The 23828-nt window shown below is 37.3% G+C and overlaps 1 protein-coding gene across 2 annotated transcripts; it reads left to right on the top strand.

Moving 5' to 3' along the window:
* The first annotated feature begins 520 nt into the window (after positions 1–520).
* Positions 521–23436, top strand: LOC137244765 (uncharacterized). Of its 2 annotated transcripts, XM_067774247.1 has the most exons (5): positions 521–982; positions 1321–1637; positions 1705–2049; positions 19369–19483; positions 19933–20456. In XM_067774247.1, the coding sequence occupies exons 2-5, from the start codon at positions 1466–1468 to the stop codon at positions 20168–20170; spliced, it is 870 nt and encodes a 289-aa protein (XP_067630348.1). In that variant the 5' UTR covers positions 521–982; positions 1321–1465; the 3' UTR covers positions 20171–20456. The 2 variants fall into 2 exon arrangements, with proteins under 2 accessions (XP_067630348.1, XP_067630349.1); XM_067774248.1 differs by lacking the exon at positions 19933–20456 and adding an exon at positions 22299–23436 and having other exon boundaries at positions 524–1637.
* Positions 23437–23828: the final 392 nt, after the last annotated feature.

The following is a 23828-nucleotide window of genomic DNA, read 5'->3' as shown; positions in this document are numbered from 1 at the left end:
GCAATATATATGCAAGTATCTCCGGACAGAGATAAAATTATTCTTTTCCTGCTCCGGATTATTGTTGTCGAGGTCAATACGTGGATTTTGACACCTATCTCGATCTTTTTGGTGCGTATTAGCAGTGTCATGCTGTCGTATAGAATTACCCGCTTTTTTAGCAAATGGTTTTTTCTTTGACATTTATAGAAGGTCATTTATTATTGTCAAATTTTCTATTACAATCTGGCAGAAATCTATTAGAAAATGTCGTAAATTAAGATACATACTTAACGTACCATCATAACGCTAATAATACCAATATTGCGATGCGTACGATTAGATAACGGAATACGTAATTCAAACTCAGACGACCGGGTACGGGATAGACGACAGACTTCAGGTGGTTTCTGATTGATTAGGACCGTTGGGAACGGACCTTTTATGTCTCAACTTTGTTTATCTAGATCTGGCAGCCCATGTGAAAGCGACCACAAAGCAAAATGTCAAGAGATATCAAAATTCTTGCAGGTGCTGCCATATAATATAATATTCGGCAAAGTTATTCGTATATTTCGTGTTTGTTACTATAAAATTTAATTCTCATATTATTCACACGATGCCATTTCTGTTGAGAATGTTTCATTTAAAAGTTCTTTATTTGCTTGCGTATATGATTTACGTGAGCAGCACCGTCTGGCAGCTCCGAGCCTTTCTCGAATTTGTTTCGGCTTCACCACTGATTCCGTCGTTTTGTGATGATTATTCGCGCAAACACATCCATTAAAATTTCGCGTAAACATGCTAAAAATTAAGACAAATCTTGTGTTGAAAATAATTATGGTGCGTTTGCTTTCATTGTTGAATGTTTAAATTAATTCAAAAAGTGAAAATCACGTGACAAATGATGTTGCAAAGCTGGCTTTTTAGAGTAGCGAGCAATTTTTTCCAATTAGAAATAGAGGATGATGGACAAATCGTTGCTGAAGGCAAAGTGAAAAAGGTATAAAGAAATGAGATAAAGCATTCGATAATGTGAAAAAATATTGCAAAAATAATAATTACAAGTGTTAAATATACATAAAGGGCCACTTTACGCATATTAAAGCGTATAAAAGTTTGTACTTTTGTGTTTTTATTTCATATTCCAAGGAAATGTAAAAATGTGATAAATGAGTGTATCCAGTTTGTTGCCGCTGTTTCGAGCCGCCACCCATTTTGGTGGAGGAACATTGACCCCAACTTCTGGTGCAAAAAATTAAGTCCACTATAATAACGCAAATGCTGAAAGTTTACAAAATTAAGAAAATTAATAGTGCTACAATTTTGTGTTCTACGCAGTTCGGTGCAAAGTGAATTAAATTGAAATATTGCATAAAAGAGAAAAATACAAAACTTTTGCGGGAGAGTATTGCGCGTGTGGAGAATTGATATTATTTGTTTTCTACAACGCCATAACTTAAAATAACAATAACAATACAGAAAAATGTCGGCACGTCGTCGTCGGCGTCACCAATTACCCCATATTTTAGCTAAAGCGCTGACGCAAACGGCGCAACAACGGAAGGCAACACCAACTTGGAGGCCGCTATATTTGTTAACGGTTACAGTAGCTATGCTGTTACTCTTATTAGATCTCCAACAAACGCTAGTTCAAGGTGAGTAGAAGTACAGTGCTTGCCCATAGTCAAAATTCATTTAGTATTAAACTTGTCTTCCTGTTAGCCACGCCTATTGAAATTGTTCTAAATACTACGCGTAATTCACAACATGTTGATGCTGGAACTAATAAATGGCTATCGCCAGGTTATTTCCCTTCATATAATAATAGTACGACAAAAAGAAAAGATCGCCAAGAGGATAACGCGATAGAACAACTATCATCTGCATCAACAACATCTGCTAAAGGTTCAGCATTATCAACAAATTTACACTATAAAAATACGACAAACGTTGGGAGTCATACGGCGGATATGTTACCATTGGTTTTAGTACCACAGCAGACCACTGCAGCAACGCCACCATTGCAGATGCTAAATGGACACAATAGTAACAATAATAAGCGAGAGAGTAAGCAAATGTTGGAATCAAACTTTATTTATGTATTTCAACTAAGTAGTTTATAATTAAGATGATAAAGATTGTTATGAAGTTATAAGAAGAATGAAGGATGACGTATTGACGGTTTTCTCGATTCGTCCACCCTTCCATTAAGCTTCGTTGGATGAAAAGATGTATGTTACACGAATATGGCTTCTTAGGTATGACTATTCAAGTGACAGTGATGTGCTACACATAGATTATCCGTTCAAAGTATAAACCATCCTACGTACATGGGCTATACTAAGAAACATTAAATTTCTTTTCGAACAATTTTTGAAAGAGCCGTTAATGTGGGCCCATCATACCGAATTATGTAAAAAACACAGTTTTGAATAGTGTTGATTACGGTCTTTGCGGCATGTATGAATATCGTAAGAGGCGACTTAAACATCAAAATTTTTCAAGAGGCTGTGTAGCGCAATTTATAGCTTCTTCAGACCAGTTTTTAACGTTATTCCCGTTGCGAATCCTGCAGATATTCGTGGGCGTACCTAATATACGCTTCCCAAGGCAGTCGGTTCTATGTACCGGAGCGACTCGGGATTTTTCCCGACCAAGGACTGTCATTTCAGTGTGACCCATTTAATTTGTTTCGTCCCTCCCACAAATTGTCATCCTCCCAGCATCTCCTTGCAGCAGGACTGCTACATATGCTCTTACTCCGGGAAGGTATCGAACCCAATCCGGGTCCGTCGTCCTGAGAAATGATTTTGCTGCATTTGTCAGAAAAGAATCTTTTTAGGACGGTCATACTCTGTTCAGTGTGTCTCGTGCAAGGGATGGTTGCATCCGACAGGTTGTTCTGGGCTTGATCCCAAAACCCGACGTCCACGTAACTTTTATAAACCTTTTGTGGCTCCTTGCTGCTCACGCCCAAGGGCGTCCCGTAGTCTACGCCTAAGCGCCCCTCCACTACCTTCCCGCAGCCCCGCTGCTCAGCAAGCCACAACAAGTACCCGCTGCTGCTCGCGCCCCACGGCGCCAACAACTCAAACAGCGGATACCACTCATAACTACTACCTTCGTAGTAGAGCTGGTAGCAATGCTGAGCATCAGCCCCTGCCCCCGTCTTCTTCTCCCCCCCTCTTTTCTGGCAGCAATCGTGCAGGTCAGGGAAACAGACTCTTAGTCCCTACCCCCGTTTGCACCGTCTGCCAGCACAGAATATATAGGTTTGCGACATCCGCTCAATGCAGCTCCTGCCTTGGGTGGTGCCACTTTCCTAGATGTTCTGGTCTCCGCGACGGCAACCCCTCGACGGGTTTCATCGCGCCATGTTGCCAGGTCGCAAACCCAAATCATCCGGGTACCCCAATGCTTGCCCAAGGGCGCTCAGTCCCAAGGCCACAACAGCAGTTGCGTCCTGGCCTTCCACAACCTAGGCGTAGTCACCCGTCACTTACCCCTACAGTGGCGGCGTCACCCCTCATGCACTTCAGAATTCTGCAGTTAAACTGTAATGGACTAACTGGGAAGATTACGGAGATAGTCGATTTCATGAAGCGGCACAACATCCGCATTGCTGCGATTCAAGAGACTAAACTCACAGTAAGATCTGCATTGCAGACCTGCTCTGGGTATAATGTCCAGAGGAAGGACCGCGAGAGCGGAAATGGAGGCGGCCTCGCGTTTATTATACACCACTCTGTGCAATATCATATATTTGATCCTGGCATCGACCGCAGGGACAATGTCTTAGAACGTCAAGGCCTATCTGTCCGGTCAGGCGATGCAAATCTATAAAACATCAACAAGTACATCCCTCCTGTTACCTGTTGCCCCAGTGGATACCGCCCTAAAATCGAGGCCTTACTCACTGGCAACAATCGCATTATCTTAGGCGATTTCAATGCCTATCACGACCTATGGCATTAAAACTTGCGGGCGGACAGTAGGGGTGAGATGTTGGCGGATCAAATAGAAGAAACGACGTTCTGCACAATAAACGGAGATGCCCCCACACGTATGGTAGGAAGCTGTCATAGCTCGCCAGATATCTCAATCGTGACCGCAGAACTCGTAAACTGCGTCAAATGGCAGCCGATGGTAACATTGGCATCCGACCACCTGCCCATACTTATTTCGTTCGAGCGTACCGCCGACTTCATCGTCAACGAAAAACGCACTTTCATAAACTTCAAAAAAGGAAAGTGGGAAGAATATAAATCTGCAACAGACAGCAGCTTTGCTGCCCTCCCTATCCCGACTGATGCCCGCCAAGGGGAGCGTGCCTTCCGTAAGGTCATTGAATCCGCCTCGGCACATTTCATTGCCGCCGGGAGAATTCCCGAAATCCGGCCCCACTTCCCGGCGGAGGCCGCGAGCTTAGCGAGGGAACGCGACCTTATAAGACAGCTTGATCCAGGCGACCCCCAAATAAGGGATATAAACCAACGCATCAGATTGCTTGTGGACGAACACAACCGGGCGAAATGGGAAGAGCACCTAAGAGGTTGTAACCTCTCTACCGGTGTAGGTATACGTTGGTCCACCGTAAAGTCCCTATCGAATCCGACTAAGCACAAAGACAAAGTTTCCATCGCCTTTGGCGATAAGGTGCTGTCGGATGCGGAAAAATGCGCGAGCGCTTTCTGCCGACAATATATAATGCATCCTACGGTCGACAAAGATAGACGGAGAGGCAATAGACACGCACATAAACACAAATTCAGCGCGTCACCAATCACCATCACCGCTAGAGAGGTTGAGGACGCCATTGGTCGCGCGAAACCATCCAAAGCAATGGGCCCAGACGGCATAGCCATGCCGATGCTTAAAAACCTAGGGAAAGAGGGTTTCAAATATTTAGCGCATGTCTTCAACCTGTCTCTCTCCACCTTTGCCATACCCGAGAAATGGAAAATGGCCAAGGTGGTCCCGCTACTAAAGCCTGGGAAACCAGCTAACGTAGGTGAGTCATATCGTCCGATATCTCTCCTATCGCCAGTGGCAAAGACGCTTGAAGCCATTTTGCTCCCTTATTTCCAAGCACATTTGCAGCTAGCCCCTCATCAGCATGGCTTCAGAAAACTCTATAGCACTACCTCCGCGCTAAATGTCATTAGCACCCAGATAAATTGCGGTTTGAATCAATACCCCCACCATAGAACAGTACTCGTAGCGCTAGACCTATCAAAAGCCTTTGATACGGTCAACCATGGCTCATTACTGCAAGACCTGGAAGGGTCTACCCTTCCCCCATGTCTTAAAAGGTGGACCGCAAATTATCTGGGTGGTCGGCAGGCATCGGTGCAATTCAGAAACGAAACATCAAAACCAAGGAGAATTAAACAAGGGGTGCCACAGGGTGGTGTCCTATCCCCACTTTTGTTTAATTTCTACATGTCTAAGCTACCTTCTCCACCGGAAGGAGTCACAATCGTTTCCTACGCCGATGACTGCACAATAATGGCCACAGGCCAAGGCCCAGAGATCGATGAGCTATGCAATAAAATAAACGGCTATCTCCCTGACCTCTCCAGTTTTTTCGCCTCGCGAATCCTGGCATTGTCACCGACTAAATCTTCCGCGACCTTATTTACAACATGGACGCCCCAAATGTCGACCATATTGAACATCCACGTCGATGGCAGTACGCTACCGACTGTCCTACACCCCAAAATCTTGGGTGTGACGTTTGATCAGGATCTACATTTTGGTGCGCACGCAACCGCAATTGTTCCGAGAATTCAGAGCCGTAATAAAATCCTCAAATCCCTTGCTGGCAGTACCTGGGGAAAAGATAAAGAAACGCTCATGACCACATACAAAGCAATTAGCCAGCCGATTACGTGCTACGCGTCACCCATATGGTCGCCAAACCTAAAAACTACCCACTGGAAGAAACTACAGGCCTGCCAAAATACTGCTCTCAGAATCGCCACGGGCTGTCTTCTTATGTCCCCAGAACACCATCTGCATAATGAGGCGAGAATACTCCCCATCAAGGAGAGAAATGAGATGCTGACCAAACAGTTTCTGTTGAATACCCAGAAACCTGGGCATCACAACAGACATCTGATTGACGAACCAGCACCGCCTAGGGGCCTAAGGAGTCATCTCCGTAAGCATTTTGAGGAAATACGGCACCTGATAACCCAGCCGTATGAAGCGAAAAAACACAAGCAGGTCCTTGGTGAACTCCATAGACAGGCGTCGGACCTTTATGTCGGGAATTGCCCGGTGAATCCAGTACTTGAAGAAAAATATCCAGAACTCGCGGAAGAGGAACGCATACTCCCCAGGGAAACGCGTGTCACTCTTGCTCAACTTCGTTCTGGATACTGTAACAGGTTAAACTCTTACCTATCCAGAATCAACCCTGACATACAAAATGTATGCCCCGCTTGCAATGTATCCCCACATGACACCAACCATCTCTTCAATTGTAATGTGGAACCAACGCCTCTAACACCCCTTTCCTTATGGTCCACCCCTGTTGAAACGGCAAGTTTCCTTGGACTCCCGTTAGAGGATATTGATGACAATTTGTGATCGGTCGCAGCTATTAGGTGGGGCGAGCATTGCTACAACAACAACAACAACAACAGTAACCTAATCGCTACAACAACAACAACAACAGCCACTCCAGCTCAACTTCGATCTGGATACTGTAACAGGTTAAACTCTTAACTAGCCAGAATCAACCCCGACATACAAAACATATGTTCTGCTTGTAAATTGTCCCCACATGACACCAACCATCTCTTCAACTGTATTGTGGAACGAATGTCTCTAACACCCTCATGGAACTTGGGGGTGGGGAGGGAGGGAATGGCCTGAAGGTTTAATGTGTCCACATAAATCGTTCCCGAGAAGGTCGGGCTAGCGCCTTAATGATGCTATGGTACCGGAGCGTACCGGATCTGTATCCGGCAAAGGACCATCACATCGATAAAACTCCCCAAAGCATTCGGGGAGCAACCTTATCGCTACAACAACAACAATAATAGGGTATAAGCCATTAGGAATAATATACTAAACTTATTATAAAGCTCATGGGCGAAATCAGATAAGACTTACATTATGCCTTATTATAAGGTACTACTGTATTGGGACCTTTTATAGGGCTAAAAACCCACTAAAAATTAGTCTTACATAAGGCGTTGAGGTAATACACCGAGTACAAAAACCTGATTATATGGTTTATGATCCAGGTAGCATACGGAAAAAAAACAAAATCCAGTTCTTTTTTTTAAATATTACGAAAATTTATCTACTAGAACTGGGTTATATTTATCATTTATCCTTTAAGTTTAGGCAATATTTATTTTTTATTTTTTGGTTTACCTTAGAAGCCTAAATATATGCGTTAATATAAGCCGTACGATGTACTCTTTTACCTTATTCTGCGGTTTATTTTTCAGGACTGAAACCAGTATTCCTTATTGCTTACCACCGCTTATGCCAATTTTTGCTGGGAACAGACAGTACAGTTGCAAAGTATTAGAACAAGATGAAAAAAGTTGTTTTTGTCAGTTTATCGTATCATTTATTAAAATATCATTCACATATTCGCAGTAGTTTTGTACATTCAACGTAGTTCTATGATCCGAAGACATTTTTAATAAATTTTACTGAAAGTTTCATCAAAATTTATAAGAAAACAGTGAGTATGTTACTTTAAGCGATTTTCTTGAAAATGGCCACATTTTGCTTTGATGACTGCAGCACACAATTTCGGCACCCTTTCGATGAGTTTGTGAAGTGTTTGATGTGGAATATTATTCCACGCTTCGTTCAAACAATCCCGGAGTCAGGATGGCTTGTTGGCTTTAGATCGTTGATCCAATTCTTCTCACAATAGCTGCATGGACTTTAAATCGAGGGATTGTGGTGGCCACTTCGCAACTTTTTTTCATTCTAAATAAGAAGTACAAAGTTTTGATGTATGCTTCGGATCGTTATCGTTATCTTGTTGGTAAATGAATCCACGACCAATCAAATTAATGGTATTGCATGGCGTTGGAGTATACTGTGATACTGCTCTTTTTTCAAAATTCCTTCAATTTTTTTTTTTAGTTGGCCAACGCCAGCGCAGCTGGACCATAAAACTGATTTCCACTGATCAATCGTCCAGTCACTATGTTCTTGAGCGAACTTTAGTCTTGTCTGTTTATTTACTGGACGTAGAAGTGGCTTTCTGACAGCAATGCGTCCAATCGTACCTTTTTCTTTAAGCCGGCCTTTGACTGTCGTGAGCGGTATTGGTGAATCCAAGTCTTCATTGATTCCAGCACGAATATATGATGCAGATTTCCGTCGATTGGCCTTACTTATTGCATATATTTTGATGTAGATTCTTTGATTTGTCTTTCTTGGGCGACGAGATCGTTTTCTGTTAGTATTTTGCCCAGTTTCCCGATATCTTCTAATGGCCGTATGAACTGAATACAGAGATATTTACAAAAGTTTGGGTTCATTTGGGTTCGTATTTCGACGCATATATCCTTTCGCTTAACCATTTTCAATCTAGAAAAATACATCAACATCTTTTTTTATCTTGTTCGAAAACTTTCCCACTGTACTGTATGTATGTACGTATATGTATGTATGTGTGTATTTATGTGGGGCTTTCACCTGCTTTCCTCTATAAAACATGGGCAGGGATCGTTGCATGCAATACTACTTATGAAAGCTTATAAGCATTACTAATGAGCAGTGTCAATGGGCTTCTTATTACTTACTAAGTTTAAAATTTTTTTGTTCATTTAAATTCTCCACTTGCAATGGAATATATGTGTGTAAACCTACGTGTATACAACTTTAAAGCCGAGCCACAATGAAGTATTTCATATAGATGCGTTCAACGCAATCTTATGCATGCCAGCAACATCGCACAAGATGTTGCGTTTAAAAATATAAAGGAACCTCAGCAGTGGCAATTGAAGTTTATTTCGCCTTGGCCATTTTTTGTAATTTTTCAGTTTTTTTGAGATTTTTCGAATTTCGCCCTTTTGTTTTTTTCTCATAAAAAACTTCAATCAATTCTGCAATCATCCCCACTAATCCCGGAGTGGGCCGAGAATTTTTTTTTTTTTTTATTAAATTGAAACAAAAACTTTAAAATTTTTTTTGTATTTTTTCCGAAAAGTACATTTAAAAACAAATTAAACAAGTAAGGAAGGCTAAGTTCGGATGTAACCGAACATTACATACTCAGTTGAGAGCTATGGAGACAAAATAAGGAAAATCACCATGTAGGAAAATGAACCTAGGGTAACCCTGGAATGTGGTTGTATGACATGTGTATCAAATGGAAGGTATTAAAGAGTATTTTAAGAGAGAGTAGGCCATAGTTCTATGGATGGACGCCATTTAGGGATATCGCCATAAAGGTGGACCAGGGCTGACTCTAGAATGTGTTTGTACGATATGGGTATCAAATGAAAGGTGATAATGAGTATTTTAAAAGGGAATGGGCTTTAGTTCTATAGGTGAACGCCTTTTCGAGAAATCGCCATAAAGGTGGACCAGGGGTGACTCTAGAATATGTTTGTACGATATGGGTATCAAATGAAAGCTGTTAATGAATATTTTGAAAAGCAGTGATCCTTAGTTCCATAGGTGGACGCCGTTTCGAGATATCGCCATAAAGGTGGACCAGGGGTGTCTCTAGTTGTACGATATGGGAATCAAATGAAAGGTGTTACTGAGCATTTTAAGAGGGAGTGGGCATTAGGTCTATAGGTGCACGCCTTTTCGAAATGTCGCCATTAGGGTGGGCCAAGGGTGACTCTAGAATGTGGTTGTATGATATGGGTATCAAATGAAAGATGGTAATGAGTATTTTAAAAGGGAGTAATCCTTAGTTCTATAGGTGGACGCCTTTTCGAGATATCGCCATAAAGGTGGACCAATGGTGACTCTAGAATGTTTGTACGATATGGGTATCAAACGAAAGGTGCTACTGAGCATTTTAAGAGGAAGTGGGCATGAGGTCTATAGGTGGACGCCTTTTCGAGGTATCGTCATTAGGGTGGGCTAGGGGTGACTCTAGAATGTGTTTGTACGATATGGGTATCAAACGAAAGGTGTTACTGATCATTTTAAGATGGAGTGGGCATTAGGTCTATAGGTGGACGCCTTTTCGAGATATCGCCATTAGGGTGAGCCAGGGGTGACTCTAGAATGTTTGTACGATATGGGTATCAAACGAAAGGTGTTACTGAGCATTTTAAGAGGGAGTGGGCATTAGGTCTATAGGTGGACGCCTTTTCGAGATATCGCCATTAGGGTGGGAAAGGGGTGACTCTAGAATGTTTTTGTACGATATGGGTATCAAATGAAAGGTGGTAATGAGTATTTTAAAAGGGAGTAATCCTTAGTTCTATAGGTGGACGCCTTTTCGAGATATCGCCATAAAGGTGGACCAAGGGTGACTCTAGAATGTTTGTACGATATGGATATCAAACGAAAGGTGTTACTGAGCATTTTAAGAGGGAGTGGGCATTAGGTCTATAGGTGGACGCCTTTTCGAGATATCGCCATTAGGGTGGGCCAGGGGTGACTCTAGAATGTTTGTACGATATGGGTATCAAACGAAAGGTGTTACTGAGCATTTTAAGAGGGAGTGGGCATTAGGTCTATAGGTGGACGCCTTTTCGAGATATCGCCATTAGGGTGGGCCAGGGTGACTCTAGAATGTGTTTGTACGATATGGGTATCAAATGAAAGGTGGTAATGAGTATTTTAAAAGGGAGTAATCCTTAGTTCTATAGGTGGACGCCTTTTCGAGATATCGCCATAAAGGTGGACCAAGGGTGACTCTACAATGTTTGTACGATATGGGTATCAAACGAAAGGTGTTACTGAGCATTTTAAGAGGGAGTGGGCATTAGGTCTATATGTGGACGCCTTTTCGAGATATCGCCATTAGGGTGGGCCAGGGGTGACTCTAGAATGTTTGTACGATATGGGTATCAAACGAAAGGTGTTACTGAGCATTTTAAGAGGGAGTGGGCATTAGGTCTATAGGTGGACGCCTTTTCGAGATATCGCCATTAGGGTGGGCCAGGGGTGACTCTAGAATGTTTGTACGATATGGGTATCAAACGAAAGGTGTTACTGAGCATTTTAAGAGGGAGTGGACATTAGGTATATAGGTGGTCGCCTTTTCGAGATATCGCCATTAGGGTGGGCCAGGGGTGACTCTAGAATGTTTGTACGATATGGGTATCAAACGAAAGGTGTTACTGAGCATTTTAAGAGGGAGTGGGCATTAGGTCTATATGTGGACGCCTTTTCGAGATATCGCCATTAGGGTGGGCCAGGGGTGACTCTAGAATGTTTGTACGATATGGGTATCAAACGAAAGGTGTTACTGAGCATTTTAAGAGGGAGTGGGCATTAGGTCTATAGGTGGACGCCTTTTCGAGATATCGCCATTAGGGTGGGCCAGGGGTGACTCTAGAATGTTTGTACGATATGGGTATCAAACGAAAGGTGTTACTGAGCATTTTAAGAGGGAGTGGAAATTAGGTATATAGGTGGTCGCCTTTTCGAGATATCGCCATTAGGGTGGGCCAGGGGTGACTCTAGAATGTTTGTACGATATGGGTATCAAACGAAAGGTGTTACTGAGCATTTTAAGAGGGAGTGGGCATTAGGTCTATAAGTGGACGCCTTTTCGAGATATCGCCATTAGGGTGCGCCAGGGTGATTCTAGAATGTGTTTGTACGATATGGATATCAAATTAAAAGTATTAATGAGGGTTTTAAAAGCGAGTGGCCCTTAGATGTATATGTGAAGGCGTTCTCGCGATATCGACCAAAATGTGGACCAGGTGATCCAGAAAATCATCTGTCGGGTACTGCTAATTTATTTATATATGCAATACCACTAACAGTATTCCTGCCAAGATTGCAAGGGCTGTTGATTTCGCCTTGTAGAACTTTTTCATTTTCTTCTACTTAATATGGTAGGTGTCACACCCATTTTACAAAGTTTTTTCCGAAGTTATATTTTGCGTCAATAAACCAATCCAGTTACCATGTTTCATCCCTTTTTTCGTAGTTGGTATAGAATTATGGCATTTTTTTTCATTTTTCGTAATTTTCGATATCGATAAAGTGGGCGTGGTTATGGTCGGATTTCGGCCATTTTTTATACCAAGATAAAGTGAGTTCAGATAAGTACGTGGGCTAAGTTTAGTAAAGATATATCGGTTTTTGCTCAAGTTATTGTGTTAACGGCCGAGCGGAAGGACAGACGTTGGACTGTGTATAAAAACTGGGCGTGGCTTCCACCGATTTCGCCCATTTTCACAGAGAACAGTTACCGTCACAGAATCTATGCTCCTACCAAATTTGAGAAGGATTGGTAAATTTTTGTTCGACTTATGGCATTAAAAGTATTCTAGACAAACTAAATGAAAATAGGCGGAGCCACGCCCATTTTGAAATTTTCTTTTATTTTTGGATTTTGTTGCATCATATCATTACTGCAGTTGAATTTTGACTTAATTTACTTATATACAGTAAAGATATTAACTTTTTTGTTAAAATTTGAATTAAAAAAAAAATTTTTTAAAAAGTGGGCGTGTTCTTCATCCAATTTTGCTAATTTTTATTTAGCACATATATAGTAATAGTAGTAACGTTCCTGCCAAATTTCATCATGATATCTTCAACGACTGCCAAATTACAGCTTGCAAAACTTTTAAATTACCTTCTTGTAAAAGTGGGCGGTGCCACGCCCATTGTCCAAAGTCTTACTAGTTTTCTATTCTGCGTCATAACGTCAACCCATCTACTAAGTTTCATCGCTTTAACCGCCTTTGGCAATGAATTATCGCATTTTTTCGGTTCTTCGAAATTTTCGATATCGAAAAAGTGGGCGTGGTTATAGTCCGATATCGTTCATTTTAAATAGCGATCTGAGATGAGTGCTCAGGAACCTACATACCAAATTTCATCAAGATACCTCAAAATTTACTCAAGTTATCGTGTTAACGGACGGACGGACGGACGGACGGACATGGCTCAATCAAATTTTTTTTCGATCCTGATTATTTTGATATATGGAAGTCTATATCTATCACGATTCCTTTATATATGTACAACCAACCGTTATCCAATCAAACTTAATATACTCTGTGAGCTCTGCTCAACTGAGTATAAAAAAAAAAAAGATCCTAAACGGTCAATTTTTGAAAAAGTTATAGCATTTTGAAAACAAAAACGGTGTTTTTTTTTAAAATTTATAACTTTTTTTGAGTTGGATGAAAAAAGTTGAAAAACTTCTGAAAAACGTCTTTCGTAAGCTAGAAAAAGAAGAAAAACTTTCAGCCAATTCTAAAGGGGTCGGGTTCAAAATTGGTCGAAATGGGATGGAATACCCCATATAAAGATTATATAATTTTTGCATATTTATTTCATTTATATACTTATTTACTCAAATCCAAAGAATTAACTAACGAGCGCTTTTAAATAAAACGACCCAACCATTGTTCTCTCTGTATGTAAATACATATCAACATTTTGTAGGTATGTACGTGTGAAATATTTATTATTCAATTTAAAATGCTTTGTTTCCACTCCTATTGTTGTTTTTGCTATTGGTGTTATAATTGTTTTCAATTCAATAAGAACGTGTATATTTGTCGAATTGATGATATGCGTTCGGTTCAATTTATGAAAACAATACCAACAAAAATAAATAAACAAACCCTCCCAGGGTCGCTAATAACCTTCCTTGATTAACAACAACCAGCGTTCGGGGTAAATAAATTAGTTGCTAATAAAGCTGAGGAAAAATTGCAGTAGATTGTCAGCACATAAGTACTAATGCTTGGTTTTCACTAGATAAAAATTGACCGCAAACCTTGTTATGTACATGATAACGGCTTATCAATGGTCGGCAATTGCGGCAATTACACACCGTTATTGCATTTGCCGACATGCTGGAGTTTTTTTTTTTTCGTTTCCCAACGGGCGTTCCACGAAGTTATAATTTCACAGCATGTGAAAGAACGGAAAATTTTTATCTACTCTTGAAACGACTTTGATAAAAATGACTAGCGAGTCAGTTTGGGACAGTTTTTGATGACTGTCATTTTGACAATTGAAGAGAAAAAGTTGTAATTCCGTAACTTTACACACTCTGTGTAACTTATACTGCATATAATTGATTGTCTCCAGCGGAAACAATACAAACGAGTTTTCCTAACCAGTAGTATAATATTTTATAATACTTTCCAGAGTTTCATTTCGTCGTTTTATTCAGGCATACTGCAAGTAATAATAATTATATTTTTGGAATCTCTTTGAAAGATTCTAGATCTACTGCTATTGCAGTAAAGTACGAACAATCGAAATGAAGCTTCGTCCGAAAAAAAGCAAAACAAAAACTAGCTAAGGCTAATAAACATGATAATAGAAAACAGTGTTTTGGTTGTAGAAAAAAAGCGTTTAAAAAAATATAAAACTAAAAAAGCTGAGGGATTTATTACTTTAATCAATAACAATTTTTAAATTGAAATTGTAGCTGTTTCTTCATACCAATGCCGGCTAGATAAATACAATATTTTTAGGTACATATATTTTTATGCTATTTATCGCCATAAGCAATTTCTCCGGACCATGCCACTTTTTCTCTTCACAGTTTATAATTCCGAGCAGTAGATGAGGTCTGGTTTGATGAGAGATTGTGATTTTTGTTAGCCAAGAGATAACCTTGCATCTCGAATTCCCATGCAGTCCAAACACAACTTGGCAAGAGCGTTACTTCGTTGGACTTGTGGTCTAGTTCACAAATAAATATACGAATTCCTTCGAAGTTTTGAATTTATTTTTTCGTATAGCTTTTCCAAAGTCTATTTCATTAATATTAGAAGTAAATATGGAAGTTTGGTTGTTTAGATGCGAAAATGTTCAGACGTTGTTGTTGCGATAACATTTCCAGACATTCGTGTTGCGTCTAAATGATGCCAAACACCCTTTCAGAAAATCAACCAAACAAAATCAATCTAGTTCAGCTATTGACCCAATTAACAATGCGCCCTTTGTTGTTGAGACCGCTATAATTCTTAAGTTGAGACGCTGCTGAGAAACAACGCTTGAGATTTGAGAAGTATGCTATTTATCAACTTGAGCTCTAATGTGACTCAAGCCCAAATGTTCATTTGGGAATAACCTGAAAAGATATGCTGGCTATATTCTTTTGAAAAAAAATAGTTACGGGAATCCCGACCCCCAGGTAACAGTTTATAACTCTAACTATTTCGCATTGGGCAATGATATTTAGTGCATAGGACATATGTATAAAGTATGCCTTAGCAATTTTTTGAACGTAGGCAGATCGTTTTGAGGATGCTCTTTCAATGATTCTGGTATTAAGTTTGGAACGTTTCGGTTTCGGGATCATTTCAAAGCTATTTTCGGATAATTGCTGTACTGATCAACCCTGTGTTCGTTACAATTTCGATGTCGTTTTCAGGATGTTTCGGGTCTGTTTCGGGATAACTATGGGAACGAACTAACCGAACCTTTCTGGTGTTTGTGCAAAGATTATAGCTCCCACTCAAACACGTTTGATAGCTCGGACTCATTTTTTCTATATAAAAGACTGTTCTCACCTCTCTTAATAATTAATGTAAAATACGTTTGTTTCTTTTCTATTCATTTAAGTATTACGCTTAGTTGATGATATCTCTTCTGTAGCTAAGCGGTTTCAGATCTCGACGCTTGACAAACCGCTACCCATCAAAACAAATAAAAACTGATTAAATATATGGCTCATTTGCTGCAACGTCGTCATAACTCAAAAAACACAATTTTCTAGGAGAGCCATTCAAAGATTTTAACTGCCATATGTTGCGCATATAAAGGCATATTTTCATTTTTATACCACGTGCTAAATTTTTAACTGATCACGAAGATTTTTTCATACAACATAGATCATGATATTGGGTACGTTTATGTGTTATTAACTCAAAAGTCATGTTTTTTGAGTTATGACGACGTTGCAGCAAATGAGCAATATGTATATAAATCGATCGCGTGAACAGGATTAGCCCGGTTTAATTGGGCTATTTGAGGGGTAGCGTGCTGCCACAACGTCCATTAAAAAACAATAAAAGATCTTGTGAATTGCCTAAAAATGTTTATACAAAAATAGCACATAAAATAGCTAACAAATTTTATTAGGTATTTTTCTCTTTTGCTTATTTTCGTTAACAAAAACTATATAAAAAAATTTTAAAAACGTTTTCGAAAAAACTCAAATGTTCCAAAAGTAAATTCTACATGAAACTTCTCAATTTTTAAAAAAAATTTAAGAAACTTTTTCGGTATGCAGTTTTGTAGTCCAAATTATTTTAGTATAGCTTATAACAAGTTTGCAGTTCCTTTCGGCGGAATGTTTCAAATTTTCTTCCACATAAAAAGTCAAATTTCAGACACTTCGCATGGAAGAATTTTTTTTTGCAAAAATTCATAAAGACTATTTAAAGTTGCACAAAAGTTTCACATATTTTTGAAAACATTTTTTTGGGGTTACATCATGTTTTTTATACCATAACTTAATTTAAGTTGTTTCCCTAAAAAGAAAGAAAGCAAGTAAGGACGGGAGTTTCATTAATGTGGCTGAACAAAACTCCTCTTTTCTGAGAAATGGGTTGCATGGGGGCTATATGCAATAGTGGTCCGATCCGACCGGTTCCGACAAATGTCTAATCGGACACCTAAATATACCCGCTCACCAAATTTTATCAAGATATCTCAAAAATATCGGACTAGTTTGCATACAAGCAGACAGACGGACATGGCTAAACAACTCAGCTCTTCATCCTAATCATTAAGGTATACTTATTGGTGGGCCTGGCTCGTTTCCTTTAACGACTTACAATTTTGAGATTCGTGACAAAATTAATACACCATTTCATTTTCATGCAAAAGTAACTGAAACAATGTGTTGAATGTTTTTGCTGATATTTTTGTACTCGATGGTGATGTACGCCCTCACAACAACAATAATGTCGGAACTAGTGGCAGGAGCTTGACCTGTGCTGTAGTATCAGTACATAATCAGCTGTTTACGTAATTTATTGTGAACAAGGCACACCTAAACACATACAACTATGCTTAGCAAAACTTGTGAACTTTATATAAGGCTTATTTCATATGGCCAAAAGGTTTATGGTATCAGACATTAAGTCTTTACGGAATATTGGTTGTATTGAGGATTCTTTATAATACCCCTTACTTTTCTGTGCTTATGTCATCAGGCATAAGGAATTATAGGCCATTCGAATATACTAAACTTATTATAAAGCTCATGGGCGAAATCAAATAAGACTTACATTACGCCTTATTATAACGTACTACTGTATTAGGACCTTTTATAAAAGGCTTATAACCCACTAAGACTCAGTCTTTTATAAGGCGTTAGGGTAAGACACCGAGTACAAAACCTGATTATAAGAAAAATAAAAAGAAAATCCAGTTTCATTAAAATATTACGAAAATTTATCGACTAGAGCTAGGTTCTATTTACCATGCATCCTTTAAGTTTTGGCAACATTAATTTTTTATTTTTAAAAAAAAAATAAATGTAAGGCGCGATAACCTCCGAAGAGATCTAAGGCCGAGCTTCTCTTCCAATTTGCGTCGTGCTCCTCTTGATTTTTCCTACAAATTGGCCGCGGACGGGACCTACAATCTTTTATGCCGACTCCGAACGGCATCTGCAAGGGCAGATGAGTTTTCACTGAGAGCTTTTCATGGCAGAAATATAATCGGAGCGCTTGCCAGACACTGCCGAGGGGGCGACCCCCGCTTAGAAAAATTTTCTTCTAATTGAAAAATCTTATTTCTAAAATTTTGATGTTGCTTTGCCCGGGAGTTGAACCCAGGGCATACGGCATGATAGGCGGAGCACGCTACCATCACACCACGGTAGCCGCCCCCGTTTTTTGGTTTACCTTATTTTCCGGTTTACCTTGACTACAGATAAGCCTAAATTAAGGCATTACTATGAGCCGTATCGTGTACTATTTTTACCTTATCTGTCAGAAGTGAAAACAATATTCCTTATTGCTTACCACCGCTTATGCCAGTTTTTGCTGGGTGTACATATATGCACTACATACATAAATACATATGCACACACATAAACTTGACGCATATATTCATTCGGTTTCATTTTCCGTTATGCTATACACGTTTTTTTTTTTAATCGACGCGCCATCTGGTGTAATCACAAAAATCTACATAATTATACGGTTTTATTTAGCTTGACTTGACAGGCTGGCTGGCAGGCACGAATTTTGTAATTGAAATTTAAGTAACTTCCCGATAAGCTACAAGCTTGAAACTTGGAATATAGTTCAGAACCCGATGACAATGCAATAGTAAGAAAAAATCGCCGCCAGGTGGCGCAAGGATCGAGATATTAAAAAAAAATCGTATTTGTGATCCGATTTGGTTCATATTTGCAGTACAATACATATATGAATACAAAGCGACCTATGAAAAAATCAACGCTAGGTGGTGCAGGTATCGAGATATTCAAAAAAATCGTATTTGTGCTCCGATTAGGCTCATATTTGGAACACATATTACAAACAGTCCTGTAGAAGTGACATCAAAATGCTTTGGAGTTCGAGGAGGAACAAGCATACATGGCGCAGAGTCGAGTAAAGTCTTTGGAAGGATTATGTATTTGGGACTTAGATTGTAACAAATTGTCAGGAAAGAGTCCTTGTAATAATGAGTCACTAAATGAACTAAATAGAATGAGAAATATTAGGCACTTAAATAAAGACTAAAAACTTGAAAAAAAAATGTTAAACGGGTTTATTGAAAACAATACTTACATGAAGTAACAATATTACCAAAAGCTAAAAAATAATTAGGTAGGTCCTAGGTACTAGTCATCACACTCCTCATCAATCTAGGGCGTTGATCAGACAATTAAATAAAAGCGTTGGACGAGTCAAATTTCTATTGATAGTCATATATAAGACCAACTGAACCTAAATCAGGTTATGCCACGCCTCACATTTTTAGAAATTTGACACGTCCAAGGCTTTTATTTAATTGTCTTGATTAACGCCCTAGATTGATGAAGATTGTGATGCCTACTTCATGTAAGTATTGTTTTCAATAAAACCGTTCAACTTAAAATTTTTTTTAATTATTTTATTTTAAATATAGTATGTATGTATGTGTGTATGCGTGCTAAGCCAGTGAACTATTTTTATTTCGATTTATCAATTCATCATAATCAACAAGAAGTCATAATAAATCTAACCTTTCTTCCCTCTTTCATCTCGTATAATACAGAACCGCTGAAATGTCATTGCGATGTTTGCAAGGATAACAATTATATTTGTGAAACAGATGGCTATTGCTTTACATCAGTGGTCAAGGAAGAAGGCAAAATTAATTTCAGTTACAGGTAAAGTTTTACGTGTTTCCAAAGATATTTATATCTTACCTTAGGTTTATGTAGGTTTATCATAGATGGGCATTATGCAGTAAATGCAATAAATGTTAATTTTTATTGACACTAAATTGTGATATTAATGATATGTATTTTTACAGTAAACAGTTAATTTTTTTTTTGCAAGTGAAATTACATGATCAATAAATTTTTACTGGGTACTGTTAAACGTACATTCATATTAATTATTGCATTATGCCCGTGTATAGTAATTTTATATATGGTAAACATTTTAATATTTGATCTAGTTTTAAACAATATTAGCAATAATTATAAATAATTGGCGCAGTCTGAAAATTTATTTTATCAATATTTTTTTTTGTTAGTTTTATTTTTTGCAAGTCTAAATGACTTCTACCTATTTTATTTTTTTTTACTTCCACGCGTTTTTTTCGTTTTGTCAGGTGCCTTGATATGGATCAAAGTTTTCCACCTGGCCGTTTTATTTGGTGCAATGACGGCAGTAACGGTGGGCCTACAGCACGTCCAGTTGCTTCAAGCGGCGGGCATGGCTGTTGCAAGGATAACGATTTTTGCAATTTAGATTTGCGTCCTATTATCAAATATTATGCTACAAATTCGCAGCAAACTTACGAAGGTGCGCTTAATATTCAGGGTTCAAAATATTACCAACAAATTTAATAAAGAAATCCCATTTTTTGCGAGTGCGCAGCAGCTTTGCAGAAGTAGAATTAAATGTTAGGCACAAAAGGTTTTTCCAAACGGTAAACAAAAAATGTAGGAATAAATTAAAAAATATAAACTGAGTTACTTAAAAACTACTACATTGATTCCTTAAAGAATATAATTAAAAAATTTCCAATTTGTGCTTTTTTAAAAATCTATTGAAATTCTAAATTTTTTTTAAATTTACAAATATTAAAGTTTACAAATTTAGTATAAATAGTTTATTAAAGTTACCAAAATTTAAAACCTTGAATTTCTTAATCCTTTTTTGTTTAAACAAAAACTAGAAAATGTATTGCAAAAAAAAAAAAAAAATCAACACTCGAAACAACTAAGCAGCGAAATAAATCAATTCGAGGTTTGTTTAAGTTTTTATATTTTTTAATCTCGAAATTTTGTAAAAACTCTAAACTTTATATCTTTATTTTATTTTGCAATTTTTATAAAAATTTCTATATTTTCAAAAAATGTTCTTTTTTAAAAGACATTTCTGAATTTTAAAAATTTTCTAAATTTAAGAAGTTTAAACTTTATGAAAGCCTTCGAATTTTATAAAAACCTTCAAATTATTTTGCCAAATTCTATACAAAGACTTTATTCATATTTTCACGTTTTGTCAAATATTATAATTTTATAAAATTTTTTAGATCTTGCTTTTACAAATTTTGTAGCTAATACAAAATAAACAAATAGCTAATACTAAAATTAACTAATGGAATTCCGTGAGTATCTCAATTCCAGTTAACTTCAAAAAGTGAGTTATTTATCGGTTGTAAATTCTAGCATCGTTGCCATAGCAACTAGTGTATCTGTGAAATTGAAAAAAAAATCAAACCGCAAAATTCCAAATTAGAAGATAATTTGTTAAAAAATTGTAAAATAGAAAAAAAATATAATCTTTCATGTCGTATTTTATATAGTTTCTAAAAATTTAAAAGTTTCTCAAAAACTTGCGAAAAAATATGCAAATAAATGTAACATCTCTAATACTCAGTTCTAATTTTATGCATCCAGAATAAAGCCATCTAAGTTGGCTTTTAGTTCGATGAGATGTATCGCAGATTGGAAATGTTTTTAGTAAGAACAGTTAAGTTTAACAGTTGGTGAGAACTTAACTTAATTTCCGGCTTAAATTAGTTGACTAGTAGTTAGCTGACAAGTAATCCATAAATAACCACCCTTGACTATTTTTCGGAGATTGTCATAGCTTTTTTTCAAAAAAAAAAAAAACAAACAGGAAAATTAGTTTGCTGTTAACCAACTTGTAATTAGCTCCTGTCTAGCTTTTTTTCTTCCTGGGATACTTAATAGGCTCTTAACCCGCTGGAACAATCAAGAACAAATGAAAAAATCTCGTTGGGAAATAATAAAATTAGGAAACATAATGTAATACAACTTTTATTCCAAATCGCAAAAAAGGTCCAATTTCCAATCTCGATTTCGAACAGTCAAGTTTCGTTAAAAAAATTTAGAGTTTCTGAGTCAAGTGAATTCGATATTCTAAACTGCTGCGCTCTGCATTTGTCCCGGAAATTCTTCTAATAAAATTGAAGTTCTACTGGCTGATGTTGCTAATTTTCTTCCATTCAATCATTCAATGCCTGTTTTGTGATGTCCGTTATATTATTTTTCCCCAAAAACCGTTATTTATGTACCATATTACAAACGTTTGCCTGCCCATGCGCCCACTAAAAAACAAAAACAAATTTACGCTGCTGCGTTTCTGCGTTTCTGCGTTTCTAACATCGTTTCTTGTTTTGAAAACGTTTTTTTGATTTCATTTGTTTTAATTTACTAAAACTAGAAAACGTAAATGAGTTTGACAATTTATATATATTTTTTGTTACACTTTTACCTTTTACAGAGTTCAAACTAACCAATTTTTTAGATGCTCGAAGTGTTTTTACTAAAAAAAATTTAATTAAAATACTATTTTTTTAAAATTATTTATACTTTGTAAGTACTAATATTTTTTTTATTTCTGAACTTCTTTGCAAACACCTTAAACAAATATTTGCCAATAACAATATAAAATACATATGTTGTATTTGTAAAACAACAACGCTATATGATGGTATTATAGGTGCCTAGAAAAGAAGTATGATCTGCAGCGTGAACCGCTTGAATGCCTGACTAGCCGCGAGAAACAAAACGTCTATAGAGTTAAGTGTTGTAGCGATGACTTCTGCAATAAAGATGAATTATTAAAATTGAGTTTTGGGACAGGTACGACAAGAGGCTACATCACTTGAAATACTACATACTACATAAATACCCTATTAGTTGCTACTGCATAAATCTACTACTAAGTAGTTAACAGTTTCACTTTTCTTTACTATATACATAAAATTTATCCAACTTAATCTGTACGACAAAAATGCAACAAAAGTACACACAAACTTCACAAATCACTAATTAATTTTTCTGCTACAGAAAAAAATTTTCTTCCTACTTACTTTGCTACTTACATTATTGTTTAATTACCGATTAATAACGCAAAAACATTTCGAATTTTTTTATTTAATACTATTTTTTTCAAATAACTAATTCTTTTTTTTTTTTGTAATTTTTTTGTTGCATTGCATTAAAAAGCAGCCCTTATGCACACACATACACACAAGCGCACACAAACACATGCACAAAAGTATGCACGCTAGCACACATCCGCTTTTTCTTACTACTATTTTGTTTCATACTCGAATGGAAATACATTTTTTTGTTGCTACCTAATCTTGACTTGTAAACCAGTTACGATCTACAGTAAATCAAAATGAAAATTGCACAATTTTCAAATTTAATTTTGGTAAATTTTCGAATTTTGTTAATAAAAATGTAATTTTTTTGTTAACTTTATGAACTCAAATTTTTTATTTCAAAATGAAAATTCTTACTTTGCAAAACAATTTATAGAAATACAAAAATGTTCGTTAGAATTGCAAAATCTTTGAAACCCAAAAATTCAAAGGTTAGCAGCTTGTGCAAAATTAATCAATCCAGGTTCGCCGAGCTTTGAAGATTCCAAGATTTTCCAAAGATTTCCAAGTTTTGTAAAAGTATTCAATTGCTAACGTGACCAAATTCTGTTACGTTTCCAAAATTTGTAAAAAATGTACTCATTTGCTAGAATGTCCCAATTTTGTAAAAATTTCCAAATTTGGTTAAATTTACAAAACTTTGTAAATGTTTCTAAATTGCATTAAAATTTTAAATCTCAATCTAAATCCAATTGTAAAATAATGTTATAACTCTCAAATTTAGTTAATAATTCTAAATTTCCGAATTTGGTTAAAATTTACAAATTTAGTAAACATTTCCATATTTTGTTGAAATAATTATTAAAGTGACCAGATTTTAAGATCGTGGGTTCGAATCGAGCTCAATGCCAACAATTTTTTGTATCACTATTATTGTGATAACGATTTTTTCCTTAGTGGTTTTTATTTTTTTTAAATTAGAATTGAAGAAAAAAAAATTTTAGGCAACTGCCAAAGGTGGTTGTATAGATCCATTCCGGGAACTACTAAAGTCCTTCATCGGCAACGTTAAGGCGCCGCTACTATAACAATTCAGCTATCACCGCGGTTGTTTAGTTTGTCTTCATTATTTCAACATC

The sequence above is a fragment of the Eurosta solidaginis genome, chromosome 3 (genome assembly GCF_040869045.1).
Source record: "Eurosta solidaginis isolate ZX-2024a chromosome 3, ASM4086904v1, whole genome shotgun sequence".
NCBI classification, from domain to species: Eukaryota; Metazoa; Arthropoda; class Insecta; order Diptera; family Tephritidae; genus Eurosta; species Eurosta solidaginis.
Note: the sequence above shows the minus strand (reverse complement) of the source record. Positions and strands in the feature narration are given on the sequence as shown.

Coding starts and splice junctions, on each gene's coding strand:
- LOC137244765 (XM_067774247.1), top strand. CDS start 1,466: ATGTCGGCACGTCGTCGTCGGCGTCACCAATTACCCCATATTTTAGCT. Junction 1,638..1,704: donor CCAACAAACGCTAGTTCAAG/GTGAGTAGAAGT, acceptor TCTTCCTGTTAG/CCACGCCTATTGAAATTGTT. Junction 19,484..19,932: donor AAAATTAATTTCAGTTACAG/GTAAAGTTTTAC, acceptor TCGTTTTGTCAG/GTGCCTTGATATGGATCAAA.